The 14,508-nt window shown below is 38.8% G+C and overlaps 1 protein-coding gene across 1 annotated transcript in view; it reads left to right on the plus strand.

Moving 5' to 3' along the window:
* The window catches only part of NDC1 (NDC1 transmembrane nucleoporin), a 48,360-nt gene extending 34,481 nt beyond the window's left edge, over positions 1–13,879 (plus strand). The window contains exons 17-18 of the mRNA XM_082671831.1: positions 7,962–8,122; positions 11,374–13,879. Of these exons, the coding sequence (XP_082527957.1) occupies positions 7,962–8,122; positions 11,374–11,437 (225 nt within the window). The 3' untranslated portion in view covers positions 11,438–13,879. The remainder of the gene's footprint in view (positions 1–7,961; positions 8,123–11,373) is intronic.
* Positions 13,880–14,508: the final 629 nt, after the last annotated feature.

A 14,508-nucleotide genomic window follows, 5' to 3' on the forward strand; every position in this document is an offset into this window, starting at 1 on the left:
CTTCTTTCCTTCTTTGCTTAGAACACATTTTTCTTTTCTCTGGCTCTGCCCTGTAATCCCCATTTCATCACTTTATTATACTGCATTTTAATTGTATGTTTACTTTTTTTTTTTTTTTTGCGGTACACGGTTCTCTTACTGTTGTGGCCTCTGCCGTCGCGGAGCACAGGCTCCGGACGCGCAGGCTCAGAGGCCATGGCTCACAGGTCCAGCCGCTCTGCGGCATGTGGGATCTTCCTGGACCGGGGCACGAACCCGTGTCCCCTGCATCGGCAGGCAGACTCTCAACCACTGCGCCACCAGGGAAGCCCTGTCTCTTTACTTTTATTGTCTCTAGTCAGAGCAGAGGCAGGGACCTTGTCTTAATTCTGTATTCCTAGCATCTGACCTGGTACCTGGCAAATGACAGGCACTTATTAAATGCTTGTTTGATGACTGCTGGATAGCTTCATGGTTGGTTTGGTGGGCAAAAGCTTCTGTTCTGGGGCCTGATTTGAGTGACAGTTCTGATGTAATGGGTTAATTATAATAGTCCCAAGCCCCTTCATTTTGAGAGGCAGGGATGTCATGAGACTCATACGAGCCCTGTTACATGTTTTTGGTTTTATGTTCTGTGATGTAGGAGGGATACTTGCTCTTAATAACGAGAATAAGTTCTAAGTATCTCTTAGAATTTAAGGCAAGTTATAAAATACAGGCTTCTGGATGTTACTAAGGAAAATTGTATGGAACTGTTCTGTTCTTTTGTTTTATTTTTCACTATCAATAAAAAAGCCATATCACTGTGAATCATTAAAGAGAAAATAGGAAAGGGGAAGCCTTTCATTCTTCAAATCATTCAGAGGGCAAGCCGTGGAGGGATGGATATCCTAGGACAGTTGTTCCTAATAGTGGGCCAGGCCCTCCTGGGAGATTCCAAGTATCACAACAGATTCATGAATCCACACATATATTGCTGTCATCTGAGTAATTAATGTTTGTCTGACATATTTATAGCTATTTTTCAGAGGTTTTTACATGCTGTTTTGGTTAATTAAAATAGAAATTCACTTAAAAGCATTATTTCCTACATTAGTGGATGGAGAAAAACTACTATCCTGTGGAATTCCACTACGTATACATATATATGTGTACATGTCTACATATATATATAATCTTTAAAAAGGGTCCTTATAAAGGTTGGGGACCAAAATGGTAGAGTGGTTTTTTTTTTTTGCGGTACGCGGGCCTCTCACTGCTGTGGCCTCTCCCGTTGCGGAGCACAAGCTCTGGACGTGCAGGCTCAGCGGCCATGGCTCACGGGCCCAGCCGCTCTGTGGCATGTGGGATCTTCCCGGACTGGGGCACGAACCCGTGTCCCCTGCATCGGCAGGTGGACTCTCAACCACTGCGCTACCAGGGAAGCCCCTAGAGTGTTTTTTTTTTTTTTGCGGAAAACGGGCCTCTCACTGTTGTGGCCTCTCCCGTTGTGGAGCACAGGCTCCGGACGCGCAGGCTCAGCAGCCGTGGCTCACAGGCCCAGCCACTCTGCGGCATGTGGGATCTTCCCGGACTGGGGCACGAACCCATGTCCCCTGCAGCGGCAGACGGACTCTCAACCACTGCGCCACCAGGGCAGCCCCTAGAGTGGTTTTTTAATCAAAACAAATTTTTCTTAAATTGTGTTAAAATACACATAACGTAACATTTACCATTTTAACTATCTTTTAGTGTACATTTCTATGTCGTTAAGTACAGTCACATTGTTGTTTAACCATCAACCATCATCTAGCTCCAGAACTTTTTCATCTTTAAAAGTACTTTTTAAAGTTTTCAGAAAGCCTTCAAGTCTTTGAAAAGTCATTGTCACCTTGATGGTGGGATATCAGCTCTGTCTATTATATTTTTTGCCTTGTCATCTGAAGGTCAAATTTTGATATACTTGGAATATTGGAGTTGACCTTTATGCTATTCACATATCCATTCATCCAGTAAATGTTAATTATCAAATGGTTTACCATGTGTTATGATATAGAATGAGAAAAGGCATACATGGTACCTGCCCTCCAGGAGCTTACAGACTATAAAATAGAAAATCATACAAATAAGTAACTACAATTGTAATAAGTGCCACAGTATGCAAAAATGCAGGATGATCAGAGAACATAAAACAGGCAAGTCTAAGCTAGTCTTGTGAATAGGAGATTGAAAGGAAGTATGAAGTCATTAAAGGCCTCCCTGAGGAAGTGATGACAGAAGTTAGAAGGAAGAATGGGGAAAAGGAAAGGAATGTTCTTGAGGGCCAGAACTATGGGTTTGAAGGCCCAGAGACCCTTGACCAATACTCTTCTACAAGTCACAGTCCATTCTTTGTTTCTCTAGAATCCTATGCTACTTTACCTAATATCTGTGTAGTACTCCAAAAGAAATGCTCTTTCTTTAATTTTTGTAACACTCCCATAAAGTTAGAATAAGACTTACTTTGCATGACTGAGGCTCTCTCAAAAAGACTGTATCTGTCGGTATGACTTAATCAAGATCATGCCAATAAATGGTCGAGTAAATTTGAAAACCAGGCTTTTAGACCTGAAGTCCTTTGCTTCCCGCCATATCAAATTACCTCTGTAAGGGCTTGGCAGGAGCATGCATTTCTTAACCTCCTTTTATTTATTTATTTATTTATTTACTTACTTACTTACTTATGGCTGCATCGGGTCTTCATTGCAGCATGCGGGCTCTTCTTCGTGGTGTGCAGGCTTCTCTCTAGTTGTGGAGCGCGGGCTCAGTAGTTGTGGCACACAAGCTTAGTTGCCCCGCGGCATGTAGGATCTTAGTTCCCCAACCAGGGATCGAATCCGTGTCCCCTGTATTGGAAGGCGGATTTCTTTTTTGTTTTGAATTTTATTTTATTTTTATTATACAGCAGGTTCTTATTAGTTATCTATTTTATACATATTAGTGTATATATGTCAGTCCCAATCTCCCAATTCATCCCACCAACACCACCCCCCAACCCCTGCTTTCCCCCCTTGGTGTCCATACGTTTGTTCTCTACATCTCTGTCTCTATTTCTGCCTTGCAAACCGGTTCACCTGTACCATTTTCTAGATTCCACATATATGCATTAAGATACGATATTTGTTTTTCTCTTTCTGACTTACTTCACTCTGTATGACAGTCTCTAGGTCCATCCACGTCTCTAAAAATGACCTAGTTTCGTTCCTTTTTATGGCTGAGTAGTATTCCATTGTATATATGTTCCACATGGAAGGAGGATTCTTAACCACTGGACCACCAGGGAAGTCCCAGTGCTTCTTGGATTTCAGTATTTAGGAGAAGACAATTAGGAGTGAGAAAAGACAATAATTTTAAGCTCTGGCTACATACTGTTTGCTCAAATCCCTGAACCTGAAGCCTTCTTGTCCTTTGCTACAAAAGGAGATTAGAGAGAATTAGAGATGTGTTAAGGACACATTACCTCCAAACTAAGACTTTCTTCCCCAATGTAACTTTGATACCATTAGGGTCTGCTGGACTCAATTTAATTTTTGTATTTATTTGTGAGCTATTCCAGTTATTTGTAAGGATTGATATTCTATGACTTTTATTCTTTCTTAGAGGTCTTTCAAAGAACAAAGAGAAAACAGTCAAACAGAATTCACTGTTTTACAGTTATCCTTTGGACCCTTGTAAAATCCAAGAGGTATTATGAAATCCTAGTGATTTTACATTTCCAGTATCTTGAAACAACTTGCTATTTGATCATCCCAGGAATTATTTCATCATTACTCATCAGTTATTCCAATTGTGGTAAAAAAGACCAATAAGAAAACAGAAGAATGATGAAATCATATAATATTGTATCATCTTTGAAGAAAAGGTATATAGTCTGAACACACATCTTTACAGTTTTTTTTTTAAGCTTTCATTGAATGCAGTTGCTAGTTCAGATTTTTAAAATTTACCACCGATGATGGTAAAAGGAAGAAAATTGCCAATATGTTAAATAATTATTTAGATAAATCAGAAGATGAATGTGGAGAGACAGCACTCTGGAAATTTACATGGTTCTTAAGTGGTTACATGCTGAAGGTACACGAAGGTGTATTCAAAAGTGATGGGAGGGGGCTCCCCTGGTGGCACAGTGGTTGAGAGTCCACCTGCCGATGCAGGGGATACGGATTCATGCCCCGGTCCGGGAAGATCCAACATGCCGCGGAGGAGCTGGGCCCGTGAGCCATGGCCACTGAGCCTGTGCTCTGCAACGAGAGAGGCCACAACAGTGAGAGGCCCGCGTACTGCAAAAAAAAAAAGTGATGGGAGGACTTCCCTGGTGGCGCAGTGGTTAAGAATCTGCTTGCCAACGCAGGGGACACGGGTTCGAGTGCTGGTCTGGGAAGATCCCACATGCTGCAGAGCAACTAAGCCCACGTGCCGTAACTACTGAGCCTGCGCTCTAGAACCCGCTAGTCACAACTGCTGAAGCCCGTGTGCCTAGAGCCCGTGCTCCACAACAAGAGAAGCCACTGCAATGAGAAGCCTGCGCACCGCAACGAAGAGTAGCCCCCGCTCGCAGCAGCTAAAGAAAGCCCATGGGCAGCAATGAAGACCCAACGCAGCCAGAAATAAATAATTAATAAATAAGTTAATTAATTAATAAACAAAAAAGTGGAAGGAAATAGGTGATACTGAAATGAAAAAAGTCATGTACAATAAAATATTTTTATATTTGATTCATCATTTCAGTTCATCTTTATAAACCTAAGAATGAAAATGTTTTGCACAATTAGGGTACAAAGAAAATGGCTGAAGTCTTCAACAATATTATGAGCTGTCAAAAGTTTTTTAAAATATTGTATTTTGATGTGCAGATGCAAGAAAAAGAATCAGAAGTAATGATAAACTAGAACCTGTTGGAGATATATCTTCAGTTTGAAATCAGTATTGCAAGATGGCTGTGTTCCACGTTTATTCATGATAGCTGATAAGCAGCTAGTTGCATTCAAAAGACTGCCTATTTCAGATGTATATATCTTCAAAACCTGGAAAATATGTTTATAATCTTATTTAAACTTCTATAAAGTTATTTTACATTATCCTGTCATTCTTATTTCTGTAAATTTTTTGTAAAAAAACTAAACTATAAAAAAGGTCCACTGGAAAAAAAAAAAAGGGGAGCTTCCCTGGTGGCAGAGTGGTTAAGAATCCGCCTGCCAATGCGGGGGACACGGGTTTGAGCCCTGTTCCGGGAAGATCCCACATGCCGCGGAGCAACTAAGCCCATGCGCTACAACTACTGAGCCTGCGCCCTAGAGCCCACGAGCCACAACTACTGAGCCCACTTGCTACAACTACTGAAGCCCTGCGCCTAGAGCCCATGCTCCACAACAAGAGAAGCCACAGTAATGAGGAGCCCACGCACCGCAACAAAAAGTAGCCCCCGCTCGCTGCAACTAGAGAAAGCCCATGTGCAGCAACAAAGGCTTAACGCAGCCAAAAATAAATAAATAAAAATAGATTTTTAAATAAAGGGTCCACTGGATCCAGGTGTAAATGATGATGATGATTTTGCTGGTATACTGAATGTTAATAAGAAGGTTTACGAGAAAATTGAAAAGGAAGTAACTTTTCCATTATGATTCAGTGTTATTTAATGTTGCTTAAATATGTCATTGGATACCATCTCCCATACTGCCTAAAATTATCTCAAGTTTGTCCCAGTCTTGGGAATCCCTCTTATAAGTTACTGTTGAGAGAATAAATGTTTAGACTTGCAGTTATCATGGCAGACTGAACACACACATCAGGTCTTGTTCCTTACCCCTAAACTCTGCTAAACTACAGTAAAAGGACTTTTAAAAAGACATAAATCCAGGGCCTTCCCTGGTGGCGCAGTGGTTAAGAATCCGCCTGCCAGTGCAGGGGACACGAGTTCAAGCCCTGATCTGGGAAGATCCCACATGCCATGGAGCAACTCAGCCCATGCACCACAGCTACTGAGCCTGTGCTCTAGAACCCACAAGCCATAACTACTGAGCCCACATGCCACAAGTACTGAAGCTCACACGCCTAGAGCCCGTGCTCCGCAACAAGAGAAGCCACCTCAATGAGAAGCCCTCACGCTGCAACAAAGAGTAGCTCCCGCTCGCTACAACTGGAGAGAGCCTGCGCACAGCAACAAAGACCCAGTGCAGCCAAAAATAAATAACTAAATTTATTTTAAAAAAAAACAAACGTAAATCCATAAATAGGAGAGGAGACAACAGCAACAAAGTCTTCAAAGCTGGACAGCAGATGGTTGAGATAACTAACTTAGCAGATTCCAGAGGCAAATCTGAAGTTGGTAGTGGGGCAAGCACCAAGACCCTCTGGAACCAAGGGTGAAGGGACAGGTACCAGAACAGGGAGGTTTGGGTGAGAGCTGTTTGAAAACCAGTTAGATCCCTAGATTTTCCTAGGTGGTGCTTCTCCCTCATTCCAGCAGAAGTCGAGGTTCATCCTCAGAGAGAGTAGAGCACTGGGTCTCTGGACTGGGAGAGTTCACAGTTGTGGGTACTCTACTAAAAAGCGTAGAGGTGTGCTCCATAGCTCTGTTCACCACTTGGCTTCCCTGAGCACTGGGGACCAAGCCCCCCAGACAGGGTACTGGAAGACTTTTCTTTGGGAACTCTGATCAAACCAAGAAGAAAGATCTAAAGTTACTGAGTTGAGCACTTATCCCCAAAAAAGTCCACGCAGATCACCTATTGTGAAGCTGTCAGTAATCTCCAGTTGTGTACTCAAAGCTGTGGTCAATAATCTCCAGTACTCAGAGCTTTCGGTCAGCTCTTTAGGAGGTCCCACTCTCAGTCATGAGCCAAAGATCACTAGATTTTGAAGAAAGTATCCAATACAGAAGATACAGACCAGAAGAAGGAAAGAGAAGAAAAGTAGCTTGGAAGAAACTATAAAACAAACAAAAAACCAAAAACATAACAAAAATCACCAAAATCCTCAGAAATAAAAGCGGTATTGCAGCCTTGAAACAAAAATAGTATGCTGAAGTAAAAAGGATCACTCAAATGACATAAAGAGCTCTTTTTAAAATTTTTATTTATTTTTTACACAGCAGGTTCTTATTAGTTATCTATTTAATACATAATAGTGTATATATGTCAGTCCCAATCTCCCAATTCATCCCACCACCACCCCCACCCCTGCTTTCCCCTCGTAAGAGCTCTTGAAATTAAAAACATGATGGCAGAAATCCTTTTAACTATAGTTTTAAGTACTTTTTTGGTGCTTACATCTGTAACTATAAATAATAGACTTATATTATTACTTCTTGTCACTTTAGACATTATCTTTCCTGTAGTAGATTGACATGCTTATACTTCTCAGTCTTCTCCCTTCTCTTAATATAGTTTATAGCATTTAAAAATTATAATATTTACCTTTGGCTTTTAAAAGTTATACTTAAATCTCATACTATCAACTATAAATAAAATCAGTTTCACTTGTGAGTTCTCTTCCCACCTATTCTTGCTCATAGGTACTTTATCAGCTAGAATTGTAAAGGAAGATAAACTAGTATAGTAAATAACCTTACCCTTGTAAAGTATAAAGTTTGGTCTTTTTTTGGGCTGAGATGTATAATAAAGATGCTCTTACCCGTCTGTCATACATTATAAGCAGAGTAGGATATCTGTGTTTCACTTCCCAGTTTTGCATTTTCAAGGCTGTTGAAGTATAGCTGCTTTTTAGAGGACAGATGTGGACTTTTCCCTGGTAACTGCTGAAGTGGCTGAACCTCTACTCCCTGTTTTTCAAATTGTTTTGACTGTGATCCAAAATAAATATTATATGTCTCTGTGTGTGTGTGTGTGTGTGTGTGTGTGTGTGTCTGTATCTATCTATCTGAAATGAAATCTCTTTAATCCTTTGGACTAAATTGGCTTTCTTGATAGTCTGAACTAACGTGTTTTCTTTCTTTCTTGATGTAGGCAGTTGATAAGTACTTCAAGCTTCCTCATGCTTCCAGTAAACCACCTCGGATTTCAGGAAGCCTAGTGGACACTTCTTATAAAACATTAAGATTTGCCTTTAGAGCATCATTAAAAACTGCCATCTATAGAATAACTACTACATTTGGTGAACATCTGAAGTAAGTTTACCTGTTTTTGTTCCACGATAATTCACTCTCAGGAGTTCACCTGAGAAACAGGCATGAGAATTATAAAGGCTCATAAGTTGAAAGTATTCTTTTGGGACCTTCATGATTCCTACTGGGAACTAACAGCTTGGATTTAGATTTAATATTTACATTTTAAAATTTGGCCTATCATATAAGCTTTGGGGCCTTCTTTCAAATGGGTAAAAAAGAGGATAGAAAGTTATAAAAGCAGCAAATGTAATTATATATTGTTTTTTTTAATTACTAAAATATCCTTAAGGGAGAAAAAAGGCAAAATGATATTTTCTTCTCCAGAAAAGCATATTAAAAATAATTCTGTTATTACATCTTGGTCAGCAAACTAAGACTTGGGGTGAGGAGAGTATTCCATAAATGAGTCCTTGGTGCTTTGTGAATCGTGCTGGAAAAGCAATGATAGATCATACCACCTTCAGAAACGGAACCAGAAAGAAAACCACAAATGCCAGACCTGTGTATATTTAGTTTCATTGATGTTTACTGCTTTCTTTTCATGAAATAATCTACCTAGGCAGTGTAAGGGATACTAGTTTATTAACTAAATTATTTCTGTCATAATTATAAATAAACTTTAAAAGATATAAGAGATTGCTCTGTTCTTTTCTGTATGCAATCAATAAGTAGTTTAGAACTTCCTCAAACCACTTGCTTTTAGAAGCAGTAGTGTATTTCCTTTTACTTCCATGAGGCACATACATAAAGCATATGACATACATGTCAACACATACATAAGGTAGCAGCAGCAGCAAGTTTTTTTGGAACACTTTGGTTCTGTGCGGGAATACAGAAGAGTTGTAGATCCGCTCTCCTTAAGAAGTTTATTCATTTGTTTAAAAACAAACCAAAAAAAAATCTATTTATTGAGTGCTTCTAGATCTGCACTCTCCAATGTGATAGCCATGTATTGCTATTTAAATTTTTTTTGTGTGTGCGGTACGCGGGCCTCTCACTGTTGTGGCCTCTCCCGTTGCGGAGCACAGGCTCCGGACGCACAGGCTCAGCGGCCATGGCTCACGGGCCTAGCCGCTCCACGGCATGTGGGATCTTCCCGGACCGGGGCACGAACCCGTGTCCCCTGCATCGGCAGGCGGGCTCTCAACCACTGCGCCACCAGGGAAGCCCCCTTGCTATTTAAATTTAAATTAATTAAAGTTAAATAAAATTGAAAATCCAGTTTGTCACTTACATTGGCCACATTTCAGGTCCTCAATAACTGCACATAGCTAGTGGCTACCATATTGGACAGCTTAGGTATAAAACATTTCCATCATTGCAGAAAGTTCTGTTGCACAGTGCTGTTCTAGACAATACACTCGCATTTTCACTTACTCTTCTCAAAGAGCCTTTGGGGTGTAGAGATTATCGTATTGTATAGATATGGAAACAGACTTGGAGGGATTAAGAACTCGCCTAATAGCGTAGTCTAGTCAGTGTTAGAACATGAACCTGAAATCAGGTCTTTCTTCCTCTTAAAATTCCACCTTCTTACCCTATACAATACTAGACTCCCTTTAAGATGTAAACTTAGATAAGAAAGGGAGATGACTGTTAAAAAAATTATGAGAATGAAACTCTGCCTTAGTTTCTTTCCTTTGAGAAGAGCCATATTTTTATACATGTACCAAAATTGATGAGGTCAGTAGAGACTATTTTGTACAAATACAGGACAGAATGGTATAGTAGAAGTTAGATTTGGAATTAAAACATTTGGATATATGCCTGGTTACATTATTGACTATCTGTAGTTGTGGGCAAGTTACCTATTGATTTAAGTAACTGGCCTGAGATTATGCAGGTAGTAAGTTGCAGAACCAGCATTTAGACTCAAATCTTTCTGACCCTAGAATTCTATCTACAAACCTCTGGAAACCATTCTGATACTGTTTACCCTCCTATGAAAAGGGTATGTTATCCATTCCAGTTTGTTTCATTTGCTGTTAAGAGAGATAAAATGGGATCCTACATATGTAAAGCCCACACTACATTATATATTGTTGTGACAATAACTATTATTACTGTATCATACCTGGTTTATTCATTCCCCAAAACTTCACCTCTGAGAACCAGGTATAAATGAAGTAAACGTCTGAGGTGTGAAAATTAACGCAGATCAGTTATGCATTGGAGAAATTCATTTAATACCTATTTACTCTTAATTTAGGCAAATTCGATTTGCTAGTTTTCCAGCCTATAACATATTAAAATATGAGAGGAAGACTGCTGTTAGAGTCAAGAATACAAACAACAGTAAGAGACAGTACAGTGCCTGCTAGCAGAGGGGAGTCACGAGAAAAGCTGTAGACTTGGTGTTTGAAAAAGTTCGGAGCCATTTAGTGAGAGATGGCAACCTCACTGGCACCTAGAGGGAGTCTGAACAGTAAAATACACTTGAGATGGTGCAGTTAGTCAGAGAGATGTAAATGTATAAGGTGCTTTAGCATGATTTGTAGCAAAATTATTATAATAAGACTTGACGCTTTTAAAAGTGGCGACCTTCAGTTACCTGGAATTTTATCATTCAGTAATGGTATATTACTATCAACAACTAGAAAACCAGAATTTTTCAGTATATTCAATTTCTGCCCAAAAGTTTAAAAGGAAGTTTTATACTAGTTTCAATATATATATTTGCCCCGCTTTTGTCCAGGTAATGTATTTTTGTGGCGGCAAGGGTGGGGAGAGAACTCAGTTTCCCCCTCTAAGACATAACTTACGTTCAAAGGGAAAAGTAAATCTAAACCACCAAGCTATTACCTTTGAAAACGATTAGTGGAGTCTATTGTGTTTTAACCAAACATTTTAGTTTAAAGGATTTTATATTAAAGGCAATTCAAATACTCCACAACTCAAAGATAATGTTGGAATCTGGTTTAAATAAAATAATAAAATCCAGAAAATCTACTGCAAGGCCTGGAACTGCACAGCAGGTTCCACAGCAGAGCAGGTTAAAATTGATGCCTTCACTTGTCAGTCTTAATTTGCTTTGGTCTTTTAGAAGGTAGAAGCATGCTGTTACTGAGTGCAAGCCCTCCTCCTCATTAGATTAAGGAGGGTTTTCATCCAGCTTTTTCAGAAGTACTAAATATGTGAAGATTTCTATTCGTTTTTAATTGTTTTGAAAAATATTGACTCTGTGCTCTGTGGTTCACTTAATATGCTTAATGTAAAATAAAGCTTATGCTTTGAATTTATGTTTCATTTAGTGCTGTGCAAGCATCTGCAGAACATCAGAAAAGACTTCAACAGTTCTTGGAGTTCAAAGAATAGTTAAGTAATATAAACTGTGTTCATTACACTGCTGATACAACTACAGATGGGACAGTAAATGTTCAGCATTCTTGGATCAGAAGAAAATGGACTAATTAGATGCTTCCTTTGTCGTGGTGGTTGCTTTGAAAACTATACTTTAATGGGAGAAATCATGGAGAGAAATTCTCAACAGAATAACCGAAAACTGCCTTTTCTGTACCGATTACTTTTTTTGTGTGTGGCATAATAAAATCTTTATTCAATTTTACAGAAGCATCTATGGCAGTAGAAATGTTTGCAGCTTATATAGCTTAATAATAGTAACCAGAAAATTTTTAGAATTTACTTTTGAGAGGAGTAGAGTCAGCTCAGAAGGTACTGATAAAATAGGTTGACTTGATCTAGTCTTCCTTCCTAATCGTCCTGAGAGTTTAGCTCTCTGTAAATTCAAAATACATAAACTTTTTTGGAGTAGTTTCTGTTTGCTAAAGGATAAAAAGGGTAACAGTGGAGAAAATTTCACAGAAAATATTGTCTGAAGGACATATTTTGTTAATCTGTTAGGTTGTGTTTTTGTTTTCAGAGACAAATTAAATTTGCATGATTGTCCAAAAAAAGTCTCAATTTACAGATGCTAACTCTATATAAAGGAATGTGGAAAAATTCAGTTCTTAAGTTACAAGATTAAACATTCACATTTGGTTTTCGAAAGACAATTGACCAACATCTATGAATTTATTTTGTATCATGCTAGTAAACAATAAGCATATGGGTATTTTCTCAACTAGTTTTGCTTTCATTTTCTGGAACAAAACATTAAGTGATTGCCGAGTTTTTCAAGTGAGAGAAAAAGTTTTGCACGAAACACCAGGAAACTTTCCCTTTTTTTTCCTTCCCTCATCTTCATTAGATCAAATTATTTTGTAAAGCTTAATTGGCCTCACAGAGGGAGCAACCTTTGCTTTGTTAACTGGCTAATTAAAATATATTAGGAAAATCTTTGCAGCCAGAAACAACTTAGTCATCAATCAGCAAGTGAAACCAAAATGTCAGAGGGATTACTGTTCTTAGGAGTATGTTGTATGTCCCCAAAGTGAGTAGGTAATTTTATAATTTATTAGATCACCTTTGGAGGTGAAAGATTGGAAATCCTACTGGTAGATACTCACTGGACTAACTTTGGACTGAAATGCTCCCTTGTAATTCTTTTCCCATTTTTTCCCTCGAGTGTCCCCCATTTTTTTCTTTAAAGTCAGCACAGAATTGTATATGAATCTTTAATGTGGTATATATGTCTACCATTTGTCTGATTACTTGATGTATTATATCTTGATTTATTTGTTGCCCCTTCAACCAGCACATGCCAAATTATAAATGAATCCTGCTGGCCTTTAAAGTATCTTTATGAGACAGTTTCCCAGTTGTCAAGTGTTTGGAGTATTTAGGCAGTTGCCTTTTTTTTTTTTTTTTTGCATCTGAAGTGGAGTTGATCTCTTTTTTGAATGTAAAAGTTGAATTTTGAATGTGGAAGTTACTTACAGATGACCAAAAAATTGTGACTAGGTTGACTGAGAACTGTTGAGTTCCATGTTTTAAAGCCATTGAACTTCTTATATTCCATTCTCTGCTTTCCTTGGCTGAGGCATTTTGAGAGAAAAGAACTCTTAACCTTATGCTTCCATAAAGAAGAATTTAAACTCTGACTTACTTAGATAAAATGTCTGGCTTTGTTTAGGTTTTTATCATTTCCCATATACTTTGGGCAAATGTATATTTGATGAGCAATGTGAAAATTTCTGATGTGTTCATCCCTATTTTTTCTCAAGAGGACGTGCTGTGTACACAGTATAGTTCACTATATGTCTGGCTGGTGGAAATTTGGAAACTGCTTCCCCAAATCTGGATTGTATTTAGTAGATAAGGAAGTCAGTTCCTTTTCCTCATTGTGTTGTTAATCTACACACCATCTGTTGGAGTAGGGTATGGCTCGATCACCTGTTATGAAAGAGAGCTCCTTCGCCTGTGTACAGGGAGGAGGATCTTAGGAAGGCCAGCAAGAGGAGAGAACCATTTCCTTTGATGAAGTCACATCCTGCCTGTGAACTCACTGATACTATACATTGGCCTGAAAATTAGAGGGTGTTCTTTAAAAGCCTTTCTCTGACTGTCAGTACAAAACGTGATTGTATCAGCTCTTGTAATGTTTTCTTGACCCTTATGGAAGGTATAAATCCACGTAACTTCTTTCCTAGAGAACTGGGACACTGTGCTAGAATTTTAAAAAACTTGTATAGTTGAGCGGACGTGGATAAGCAACAATTTGTTACTTTGCTGGGTTTATTCCTTGGTAATTGTTCTGTGTGTCTTCCTATAAATATGGTGATCTGTTTATATCCTTTTGTATATCACTGATACTCAATTGGGTAGAAAAATAAATTGACAGTTTTTAAAAATGGGACTATAAAATGAAATATGTATATCTGTGAGGTCAGTTATTTAATTTCTGGGGGGTGTGTGTGTGTGTTTCCTTAGCCGTTTTAATGCAGTCTCAGAGTTGTTGCTTATAAAACCTGAAACACTTCTTGAGAAATGAGCTTTTGCCCCTGGTTGGACTAATCTGGTAGGTGATCTGTGTTTCATGGTACCTCTAAGGAGCGTGAATTCTAAAAGCCTCTTTCTTCGTTGTCTTGGCTGCCTTTTTTTCCGAAACTAAACAAAGGATGCAGGTGCTGAAAGCCATTTCTTAATAGAGGTTTCTTTTCTTGCCAGAATAATGTTTCTAAACGGATCATATTCCACCAGACTAAAAGTTTTGTCTGTCAGCTTTACTTAAATTAGTCTGAACTTCAACTCAAGGTAGTTGAGGTACTATGTATTAAGTCCCTCAACTTTCTTGTGTGCTATCCCAATCCATAGTTATGTTTCCTTAGAACCAAATAGCTTAAAACAAAGATGACTTTAATTCATCAGTTAATAATCCAGCTACTCTTAACAAGCTGCTGACCACCATTTTAAAATAAGCAAAATCGTTATCATTTTGAGGGTAAGAAAGGGGGATAGACAGCACGCACCCCCTAGAGTTCTCAGTC

This window comes from Grampus griseus, assembly GCF_964374135.1.
Source record: "Grampus griseus genome assembly, chromosome: 1".
NCBI classification, from domain to species: Eukaryota; Metazoa; Chordata; class Mammalia; order Artiodactyla; family Delphinidae; genus Grampus; species Grampus griseus.